Genomic DNA, 11,408 nt, shown 5'->3' on the forward strand with positions numbered 1-11,408 from the left:
TTTTTTATTAGTGGAAAGTTTTCATACCGTACTTCTGGCGCCATGCTAGGGATGATAACTTAGCTTAAATGATGTTAGAAGTGTCAACAAGCATTTCTGGTGTTATTGCCAAGGAAGGTATAAAATTTTAGAGAAAAATTGCCTAAACCGATAATTAATAAATGAGTAGGTAGCTTGCTAGTCACCACTACTTGGCAGGTTTACCGCTGTTTGTTTTTCTATGTTTATATTTTTATATAGGGTAATAGCACGATTGAATCTGATTCACTCAATTCTTTATCCAAATCGGATCAACCAAGAAGGAAGCTTGTCACTAGTATTTGGAGCTATGGCTGAAAAGACCTTGTTCGAGTTCTCTGGCCCAACATTGGAGAACATCCGCATCGGTCCAATACTAAGAACAGAAAATCTTGAGTTTGAGCTCAAGCTAAGCCTCATTAACATGGTGCAAGCTGTCCTATGGTTTGGTCGTCTTGGTGAATTGCTAGGATCATCATGAGACTGAAAAGAAGAGGGATAAGAGGGATCTCTAAGGTCAAGGATGGATTTAGAACTTGTGAACATGGAAGGGGAGTAGATAGAATTGTCTATATGGCTTAGCTCTCCTTCACTTGATATGTCATCCTCGACTTCTTCATGATAGGAACCAGGACATTCTCTAAGAGAAACATTATTGCAATGAATTGAATTATCCCTGCTTGAAGGTATCTTATAGAACTAGAAGTCTAAACCATCAGCATCTAAAAGATTTAAGGTCGGAATTCCTTCCTCCCTTGGAGAATTTTGGGGTATTGATGGTTTAGGATCGATAGCTAAAGTTTGGGATTGAAGTGGTTGTGATCTGGCTATCGAAACTTCTTCCTCTTGTCTAGGAACTGATTCTTTCTCTTTCTCAGGGATATAAAAACTAGGAGACTTTCCGCTCATTAAATCAATCAAATTCCAAGCTTCACTAGCGGATAGGTGGTGGAAAGATCCTCCAGAGGCCGCATGAAGGGTTTGCTTATCTTCCTTACTAAGGCCCTCAACAAAGTGAATTAGAAGAACTTCTTCTGGAATAGAAAGTTTTGGGCCAGTGAGAGTAAGGTTAATAAAGCGGTCCCATGATTTGCCAAGAGATTCTTCTTCCAGTTGTCTAAAAGAAAGAATCTCACGCCGAAGTTCCACCACTTTGGAGATTGGAAAATATTTAGAAAGAAAACTACTATATAACTCCTTCCAATCTCCATGAACACTCCCTACTTTGAGTTTATACCAATGTCTAGCTTTTCCCGTTAAAGAGAACGGAAAGAGCTTCCATTTAAGGGTCTCATCGGACATGCCTTCTATGCGAAGGAGGTCACAGACTCGATAAAACTCTCTTAGGTGTGTGGATGGGTTTTCCTCACCTTCTCCTGAGAAAGGTTGTTTTTGAATAAATTCTATGTATTTGGGGTCTATCTCAAAACTAGATGCTATGATAGGCTTTGAAGATTTTGGTGGTTCGAGATGTGTGCCCATAGGTCTATGAAATTCATAGATAGACATGTTTGAATTCATAATAGACTAGAGATCAAGGATTAGATAAGAAGAAAGAATAGCAGAGATGAGGCAAAGGATAAAAGCAAGATATTTTTTTTGTTATATATTTTTTTTATAAAATGATTAAACTAGTTCGTAGTCAACTCAGCAACCGTTTCCCCGGCAACGGCGCCAAAAATGCTTGTTGACACTTGCTAACACCACTTGAATACTAGGTTGTCATCCCCAGCATGGCACTAGAGTGTACTATGGTATTTATACGCACACAGATAATCCGCAAGCGTACGGATACCGTTGAAGCTTTTACCCGGTTAAAGGTTTTATCGTATCCACAAGGAAACGGGAGAACCAACTACGCTCTAACTTAACCAAGATAGATAGATAGGTGTAAATAGGAAAGATGATAGAATCGAATAAGAACAATATTAAAGGTAAGATAACAGTGAGTGATAATATGGGAATAGAGAATAGAGCAATTCTAGTATATGGGCGATGGTAGCAGAATAGAGAGGGTAACTATGGTTTCTCTACTTCAAAGGGGTATGTCTATGTCTGGGACGAACCACGTGATAAGAGTACACCACAAAGGATGCTTATCCATAGGCCGATAAACCCTACCCGTCCTGCTAACGAGAGGTGGACTATAGGGGACCAACGTAACTGTCACCTACGCGGCCTACCACACGATCCAGCTAGTCAGGGGATATCCACAAGTAATCTAGGTCTAAGCACCACGCTTACACCTATACTACAACTCTAACCTAAAGGGTCCTATAGATTAGAAGTACTCAAAAGAGTTGTGAACCAGAACATACATGATTAGTAATTGCATAATGAATTAGAAGTAGATTACCAGAGTCATCCCATGAGCAAGCTTGATTAGAGCTTGATCATGGCGAAGTACAACCGGAGGAAGAACCGACAGGCCGGCCTCTCCTCTAATCCTCCTTCGCTCTCCATCTCGCTACTATCTAGATATACTCTAGTTTAGAGAAGAGAGGAGAGCTCTCATCTCTAAACCCTAGCTTTTGCTCTGTCTATGAATAATGAATAATGATCAAGGGGTGCCTCCTCTAGGGGCCAGGGGGTCTGGTTTTATAGTCCCCTCAAGTGAACCTGGGCAGTCGGATCAAACCGACATTGATTGAACGGTTATTCTTGATCCTTTAGGTCGGTGGAGCATAATCCGCGACATTGAGCGTGATTGGCCACAGGAGGTGGGCGGGCACCCAGTAGGACAGGGCGGGCGCCCTGTCTCTGGCCCCGTTTCGCCTCCGCTTCGGTCTCGTGGCTTCTGGAGTCTTCTAGATGTAAGATAATTGCGCAGCACGTTAATATCTCTATGTAATCCCGACGTGTGGGCCTTTCTTCCGTATTTCCTGATAACCGCCTGCAGAAATAGACAAACACCAAAACTCATGGAATTTTGTCAGATAAAACCCTAAGTCTAGATGTTGATTTCATTTGGATCCTTTTCTTTGTTTATTTGATAATTAAATTTGATACTTAAGGACCGTCAACATTGTCCCGGGTGATCACGTACAAACAAATCATCAAGTTGCTAAAAAGTCATTTTTATCATTTGTTGCTTAAACATTAATCAAGTCACAAGATCATGGTCACAGAAATAAAACCCAAATGCTATACTTGCCTTGATCTAATTGCTCTTGCTAATTCTGCTAGCCCAGATCTTCAATTAATTGCTTGCTCGCTATTACCAACTCTGGTCCTTCTGGATCACCACATAAAACTCACCGACTGGACAGGATCATACCACACAAGCACCCCAAACAAACATGCATAGCAAACATAATAAATTTAGAACAATACATCAATCAATAAAATAGTTTAAAAACTAATCTACACATTGCTATGAACACCAAGACGTGAAAAGCGTTCTAATCGGAGCTACGATGAAAAAGAAATGACTACTGAGACTTTTATATTGTATAAAAGAGAATAGCTCATATGTTTTAATTAAGAAAGACCATGTGGAACTTACTAATTCAGGTTATTCGAACTATACCTCGTAAGAGGAATTAAAATGTGAGAGCATCTACTATAAGATATGTCGGGAGTTCAGCTAAACAATTTATTATTTAAAAATGCATTAGTGATCACAATTAAATTATTCTAATATTTACATATAAAATGTCAAAGTGTAACTCCTTTTTTAATTTTATTAATAAAACTAGTTACATGAACATTAATCAAGTTAATATTTATTTTATAGTGTTCAACAACATATTTAACAATACTATTAAAACGTAGATTGTATTGCTATGAGTCTAATATAATTTGAATGGACTAAAACAGAACTAAGACGAGGAAACTACGCAAAGAGTTATAGGCAACGTCTAGGACATAGATTGTGCACCTGCTCTCTATAGGCAAGCAAGACGACGGCGCTTACTTGCTGGCTCATGTAGCAAAGTTCACCAAGTCACTACACCCACGTCAACAAGCTTTGACTCCTTCCCTGATTCACGTGTTCAGCAACAACTGGACGACGAGAGGCCTCCAATGATCCGACAGCACGGCAGTGTCTCTGTCAGGGAACAGGGCAGCACCAGAGATTTGGTCTGGCGAAATTTCCGTCTCCAATCTGAACTCGACGACAACACAACCACACAGCACCGTCGACCCAACTGCACCTTGGATTCACTGATTCACCGATAACATGGACTTCACGTAAAGAAGTCGCCTAGTATAGATTGATCTGGATGGCGGCGGCGTGATGACCAAGGCCTGCTTATGACTGGATTTCTCGCCGACGGAGACGGACGATGGCCGGAGAGGTAGCTACCGTAGATAGAACTATGGTCACGGCAGGGAGCTCCGGCTTGTGCAGGGCATAGAAGCGTCCACGATGGCTGTCCGACGGCGAAAGAAAAAAAAATAATTTTATTACACGAGGGATTTTCCAAACTAGAAGCTTTCCATATGGTAGTTTTGGTGTACTTGGTTACCAAGGAGTTGGTACATATATATATAGGGAGAAAAACTCTCCACCTCCACGTCAACTAGCGATATGGTACTAATTGACGTTGCAACCTCTATCTTTACTAATAGGCCTAATTAATTATTAAAGCTCATTAGTAAATAAAAACCTGGGCCTTGAGCGTTGGAAAAAGAATAAGAGATTTATTATTTTCAGAATTAATTATTTTTGTAGATAAAATAATTCTAGAAAAGTTCAGAATTATTATTTAAGCTACGAAAAATACTTCAAATACTCTAAAAATTTGGAGAAAATTATCAGAGATATTATGAAACATGAAGAACCCAAATAAAGTATTTGGAGCGCATGATAAGATAATTTGGAGCATCTAAAAATTAGATTATGCTCCATAGAAAAGGCTAGAAAAATTCTCGAGAAGTTTATAGAGATTGTTTGACGGATGAGGAACTGAAAGGAGTGACTTAGGTTTGAAAGAAAAGATTCTAAGACTTTGAATGTAATCTTGATCTGAGAGACAAGGAATTTATTTGTAGAAAAAGATAAATACGTACCGAAAAAGGAAGATCGATCTACTAAACGTATTTTAAAGACTTCACTCACTAACAACACAGAAAGGAGCAACAAGCAAACATTACATCAAATCGAATGCACCAGCATGTATGCACAACAATGTTGCTAAACTTTATGATAAATTTTAAATTAATGAAAAATATTATTTTCCCTATATTTTTATGAGCACAAAAAATGCAAAATTAAATAATTTTATCTATATTTCAAAAGATGCAAATTTTGGGGCGTTACAATTGTTTAGAAAATTTAGATAAGGTTTTTCACAGATGCGAAGAAAAACACTTAGTCCTCAATTGGGAGAAATGTCATTTTATGGCTAGAGAAGGAATAGTGTTAGGACACTTAGTGTCACAAAGAGCTATAGATAAGGCTATAATTGAAGTGATCAAACAGCTACCTCCACCTATTAATATAAAAGGAATCTGAAGCTTTCTTAGTCATTGTGGTTTTTATCATAGATTTATAAGAATTTTCTCACAAATGGCTCGGCCAATGACTAGACTATTGGCTAAGGATGTACCCTTTGAATTTCTCCTACAACTAAAAAGACTAAAACAGGGACATTTTTTTGGTGTGGTTTCTGTTTTGTCAGCCTGCCCGTCCCCGGTCGTGCGTCCGCTGCGAGGTTAACTTGGAAACCCCCCATCCCCTCCGTGATCACCTCCCCCTTCCCTATCTTCACCGTGAGCACCAACGACCCCCGAATCCCTTCTCCTTTCCCGCATCACCGTGCGCAGAGACCAGACCCCGATCCACTTCCCGCATGAGCGACCCCGATCCCCTTCCCGCACCAACAACCCCCGATCTTCACCGTGCGCAGAGACCAGACCCCGATCCCCTTCCCGCATCACCGCCTCGAGCACCAGAGACCCCCGATCCCCTTCCGTGATCTGCAAGTCCCTCGTCGCCGGTGGCGTCGCGGGAGAAGTGTGAGTCCCCTTCCCTTCGCACGCGTCCCGATCTCGGTTTTTCGCGTGGGCGCCGTGGGGCTGGGCGCCAGCGGCCGCGTCTACGTCGGCGTTAGCGTCGAGTTCCACGGCGTCCCGCTGTGCCACTCCGTCCACGCGGAGCAGTTCCTCGTGGCCAACGCCGCCGCCGCGGGGGGAGTCCGCGCTGCGCGCCGTCGCCGTCTCCCACATGCCCTGCGGCCACTGCCGCCAGTTCCTCTAGGAGATCCGCACCGCGGCGGGCATGCCGAGCAGGGCCTCGCGCCCGAGTGGCGCACGGTGGCGTCCCTCCTCCTCCATCCCTTTGAGGCGCACAACGACGCCTTGGGCGATCCCGTCGTCGCCGCGGCCGCCAATGGCGTCGCCCCCGGTGACCTGGACGCGTGTGGCGGCGCGAGCAGGGAGGGGATCACGGGTCTTGGTCGCACGGTGCGAGCATGGCGAGGTTCGCCGCGGCGACGTTCACGAGGGCGCCCACCAGGAACAGGTTGCCGCCGATCAGCATCACGGCCTGGCGCCCCAGGCGCCGGGTGACGCGGCTCGCCAGCAGCGTCCCCACCATGCCGAACGCATACAGCGACAACGTGAAGGCCGTCAGCGCCTGGTTGTTGTAGATGCAGTACACGTCCTTGTCGCCGCCGCGCGCCGTGCTCTTGAGCAAGCCTGGGAAGAACTTCTTCAAGAAAGCCTCCATCTCCGACACACCTCCTGGACATTGTTGCAAGTTGCGACAGATGGAGCAACAGAGTTCATTTGCTCGATGAGCGTTCTTGTTTTTAGTGTTTTCTATTTGCTGGACGGAGATGCATGATTAATGAAGCGCATAACTGCATGAGCGATCCTTGATTTTTAGTGTTTTCTGTTTGCTGAACAGGGATGAGCGAATAGAATATCTGATAAATATTCTAATGGTTTGCTTTACTAGCTTGGTTTTGATTGACTATTAAGCCTGATGATGAAGTCCTGCAGAGATGTAATTTTGTTTCCCCATGAATCCTTTTGACCTGCTGATCCTATTTGGTTTGAGTAGAGGTTTCTTTTAATCCTTCTAATGTTTTTTGGTTTCAGTAGATGACTCCATAAAGTTGGAGTTTGTAATGCAGGTCCACAACCAACATTCAGGAGGGTCCACAAATCAACATTGGTAAACCTGCTCAGCTATCTCCATTTTCTATGCAGACAAAAAATATCAAGCCTTAAGTAGTCTCTAAAGATTCTGTGACCTTAAGTAATTCCTCTCCATATAGGTAGCTCGATCAATTTATGTTCTGTAACACCTGTTTGTACATGCAATCTGCTTTCGTCCTGATGAAACTCACATATTTGGTGGATCAAGTGATGGAAACCAGGAAATATATCATTGTTGTTTGTGGCCATGTTTGAGGCATTTGGATTCATCACTTGACACAGGTAAACTTTTTCGAGCTCTTTTGTTTATGCATGATCAGGAAACATAATTACAAATAATTGTCTGTTGACAAGAGCTAGCAAGTGCTATCGTATATGTTGTTTGTGACATTCTTTCTTGTGCTTCCGTATCTTGATTTTGGAACGGATAGTTTGCAGCATAAAAATAACTTCGGTCAAGGTAAGCACCATTGGATAAGACTTATGGTCTTAAATATAATTTATGTTCTCCATGCAATCTTGTTTTCATAGCTTCATGATGGCCTTTTCTAATTACTACCTCATATAAAAAGCAATCATTTTATCGAGGAATTTTAGACAGGGCGTGAAAAATAAAATTTAGGCGGTAAGAGTTATATGGCTATGCCACACACCATTAAGTGAATCAAGGGGCATTTGGAATTGTAGTATATACTCACAAAGGGTTTCATATATTGACATCATCAAATTGAGGTATGAAGAAAATGCGTTGTGATTTCGTTTGTAGAGTTAATTTTAATTTGGCTTGTGCGGATAGTATTTGTTCTGGTGATTATGAATATTTCACAGTTGTTACATGGTTTTTGTTGCTATGCTGCATTTTCACAGGATAAAGTTTCTAAGAATAATTTTCCCAATTAGTGCTTATGGATGCTTTTGGTTGGATGAATGTGCCATCGGAATATAGCCTCAGCATACAAGTTTTCACTCACCATGTTATGTGCTTGTTATGTGCTTTCGTTTCTTTGCTTGTGTAATTTATTTTTGAATCCATGTGTCAACGTCGTTGTGCGCCTCCTCATCCTCGCCACCGCTGTGTAACCGTGCAGAGATGGAGAAGGCTTGATGACGGACCTTTGTTGTCCTTGCCTTCCGCAACTGACGGTGGAATCCATGGCGACAGCGCCGCCGCCAGGCCCTTGCAAGTGTCTAACGCTGCCGGGCACGAGTCCTTGAGGCGCCACACATGCCGCGCCCACGAAGGCTGCTCCGTCGGAATCCGCGACGGCCACGACCGGCCAGTGCGAGCTACCGCCAGCACAGTGATTCTAGAGTCAGTGCCCGTGTTATACTATCTCTACGTCTCCCATAGGCCACAATAGTACTAAATGTGCTTTGAGTCTCATGCTTCTCTGAATCATCATGCGCATATGTCCATAACTGAATGCAAGTTACAATTTTGCCAATTTGTTTGGTTGTTGTCTATTGCGAGAGAAGGACTCCTAATATCCTAAGAAAACACTAAGCATCTCTGTAGCCCACCTATTTAAAGTGCCTACTACAACTTAAACTATCATGCTATTATCACAGTTTAAAGATGCTTAGTTTTTTTATAAAGGAAATAATAGCTTTACATTATTGGAAGTTTGTTTCATCCATATTTCAGGTTGAGAAGAATAACTAGACCATGATCTTTACTTCACATGTTTAAAGCTTCACATAGTAAGAACTATCTTTCTCTGGTATTCAGGTCCTGATAAAGGGCAGTGTTGAGTCAGTTTATTTTTTTGTTACCTGATAGATATGTAAAATAGAAGGAATGAAGTATTACTTGTTGCCTGATAGCTTACAGTGCTCATACATTACTTAAATGCTAAATTTAGTTGAATATTTTGCTGAGATTTTGATATCTGAATTATGGTGTCTAGATACATACAACTATGGGCCAAGACAGTTGCATCCAAGTACTGCTGGTCTCTAGATACATACAACTATGGGGGGCCGCCATCATGTCGCAAACCAACCAAATGTAAAGGTGGATCCTTTTCTCATCACTGATTTTGTTTATTACATCTGGCTGATGGTAGTTTAATCACTATATATAGAGTCTGTAGCTATGTGTTGATGGTTATTCTCCAGCTTATATAGTTTGTGAAAGATTGTAGCAGCTTACCTCTGCATGATTTATGCAAATAATATAGTTGTGTCACTCTGCTTTTGCCCAAATGGCCAAACTAGATTATTGTTGCCATGTTCATGTTGCGTCAGCTAATATAAAGTGATGTGTTTCCTGTTAAAAGAAAATGATGTCTCTCTTGTTAACTTATATGTAGTTGCAAGATCCTTATGTTGGGAGAAGCAAAGTTGGACCGGTTTAAAAATGTTCTATAATCTTGGCTGTGCTGCACCTTTTCTTAATCTAAACATAGGAATGATCGCAAATAGGTAGTCACCTCATTCATGTCTTCATCTATGTTTTGTGTTTACATTCTATAGTACTGGAATGGGTATAATCATTTTTACAGATACTTGATAAGTGCTATGCACCTTTGATGCAAGGATGTTCCGTCAAAATTCTGTTTCCGACAATATTTTTATAACAGTAAGTGACTCATATTGTTCCTTCATTTCTTCTAGATCCTATTCAATTGGAAGAGGTAGTCACTGAGCAGATTGTAGGGGTTGAGGATCCTGAATGCTCTTCAACTTTTATGAAATTTTGTACTCACTTATCACTACTCTTTTTGCCATGGCAGTTTGGTGGCTGCAGAGGAGTCCCTTTTTTCAGTCCATTGAATTCACTGTAATATGACGAAATACCACCATAGTTTGGTAGTTTGATTATTTTCATGTGTATCCCTTAATATTTATAGATGGCATCTTAATTGAGATATCCGTTCATCTCCATGGTTTCTAAATAACATGTCAATATCCTGTTTGGTTATTAATTCAAGAAAATGATGTGGTTCTAAATCTCTGAATTATACCTTGCGATTTATGCCTTGTTTTTTTTCCTTGTAGAAAATATGGCCCTGATAAGCTTCTCTTGATTGTTGCAGACACCTGAGGGTTTGCTACAACTGAAGCTGAGAGTTAGCAGCGGCCCTGCCCAGGACCTGGCAAATCCAGCAGCGGCGGCTCCTAGCCACGGTTCTCGATGCTCGGACTGGTGACCTATAATCCCATCCCAAATTCCCCTTACAGATGACCCTAGGAAGTAATTCAGCATGTGAATTGTATGAACTGTAGTCCAATAGTCATGTATCTGCAAATGGATCAGTTTTATTAACTGTTCTCAACTGATCAAGTCTCCTTTGTTTTTTTCTTGCATTATTTTTGAAGACTCCTAAAAATGTATGGTTAATATTCCATCACTCAATTATACATCTATAACATTTGTAAATTTTAACTTTTTCATAACACATTCGTGAGTTTTCTTTCTATCTTTGTCTAGCATCTTTGTTCACAGAGCAACAAGTATTTTTTACTATGTGACTATGTTAATTTCATAAAGTTTGTTTTTCGATTAAATATCACTTTAACGTTTTTTATAATATTGTTATCTTACCGTGCGATCCATGTATTTTTAAGATAAATTGTTAGCAATCCCGTAGCAACGCACGGGCACGCTACCTAGTGATTTTGAATGCTTAGAATCATTTAATATTGTTAAGAAAGCACTTAGATCAGCATGAATCATTCAACTCTCTGATTGGTCCTTACCTTTTGAAATTATGTGTGATGCTAGTGATTATGTTGTAGGCGCAGTCCTAGGACAAACAAAAGATAAAATGCATCATGCAATTGTTTATGCTAGCAAAACAATGGTAGAAGCACACTTAAATTATGCAACCACTGAAAAAGAACTTTTAGCTATTATTTTTGCTATAGATAAATTTAGGTCTTACTTAGTTGGAGCTAAAATAATTGTTTATTCTAACCATGCTGCTCTTAAATATTTGCTCACTAAGAAAGATGCTAAACAGTGATTAATAAGATGAATTTTATTACTTCAATAATTTTAATTGGAAATTAAAGATAGAAAAGGAATAGAAACCCCTGTTGTTGATCATTTGTCTAGGATGTATTTTAAAGAACCTTAGGAATTACCTATTAATGACTCATTAAGAGATGACATGCTATTTAAAGTGACCAAGACAAATCCTTGGTACGCGAATATTGTCAGCTTTATGGTTGCAGGGTACGTACTGTAACACCCAAAAATTGATTTTCCATTAACAGGATTTAATTTGATTTATTTAGGTATTTTTGTGAGCATTTAAATTAGTGAATAAATAAAT

At 40.7% G+C, this 11,408-nt stretch overlaps 2 protein-coding genes across 4 annotated transcripts; both read left to right on the forward strand.

Moving 5' to 3' along the window:
- Positions 329-10,392, forward strand: LOC8155334. Its single transcript, XM_021451595.1, has 3 exons — positions 329-476; positions 5,646-5,678; positions 5,822-10,392. Exons 1-3 carry the CDS (start codon positions 329-331, stop codon positions 6,532-6,534), a joined length of 894 nt encoding a protein of 297 aa, XP_021307270.1. The 3' UTR covers positions 6,535-10,392.
- LOC110432310 lies at positions 8,139-10,548 on the forward strand. Of its 3 annotated transcripts, XM_021452485.1 has the most exons (6): positions 8,139-8,440; positions 9,036-9,142; positions 9,441-9,552; positions 9,667-9,709; positions 9,864-9,910; positions 10,167-10,548. In XM_021452485.1, the coding sequence occupies exons 1-6, from the start codon at positions 8,160-8,162 to the stop codon at positions 10,189-10,191; spliced, it is 615 nt and encodes a 204-aa protein (XP_021308160.1). In that variant the 5' UTR covers positions 8,139-8,159; the 3' UTR covers positions 10,192-10,548. The 3 variants fall into 3 exon arrangements, with proteins under 3 accessions (XP_021308160.1, XP_021308124.1, XP_021308210.1); XM_021452449.1 differs by lacking the exon at positions 9,864-9,910; XM_021452535.1 differs by having other exon boundaries at positions 9,633-10,548.

Source organism: Sorghum bicolor, chromosome 1 (genome assembly GCF_000003195.3).
Source record: "Sorghum bicolor cultivar BTx623 chromosome 1, Sorghum_bicolor_NCBIv3, whole genome shotgun sequence".
Lineage (NCBI taxonomy): Eukaryota > Viridiplantae > Streptophyta > Magnoliopsida > Poales > Poaceae > Sorghum > Sorghum bicolor.

Coding starts and splice junctions, on each gene's coding strand:
- LOC8155334 (XM_021451595.1), top strand. CDS start 329: ATGGCTGAAAAGACCTTGTTCGAGTTCTCTGGCCCAACATTGGAGAAC. Junction 477..5,645: donor CCTATGGTTTGGTCGTCTTG/GTGAATTGCTAG, acceptor CTGTTTTGTCAG/CCTGCCCGTCCCCGGTCGTG. Junction 5,679..5,821: donor GGTCGTGCGTCCGCTGCGAG/GTTAACTTGGAA, acceptor TTCCCGCATGAG/CGACCCCGATCCCCTTCCCG.
- LOC110432310 (XM_021452449.1), top strand. CDS start 8,160: ATGTGTCAACGTCGTTGTGCGCCTCCTCATCCTCGCCACCGCTGTGTA. Junction 8,441..9,035: donor GCCAGCACAGTGATTCTAGA/GTCAGTGCCCGT, acceptor TATGGTGTCTAG/ATACATACAACTATGGGCCA. Junction 9,143..9,440: donor CAAACCAACCAAATGTAAAG/GTGGATCCTTTT, acceptor ACTTATATGTAG/TTGCAAGATCCTTATGTTGG.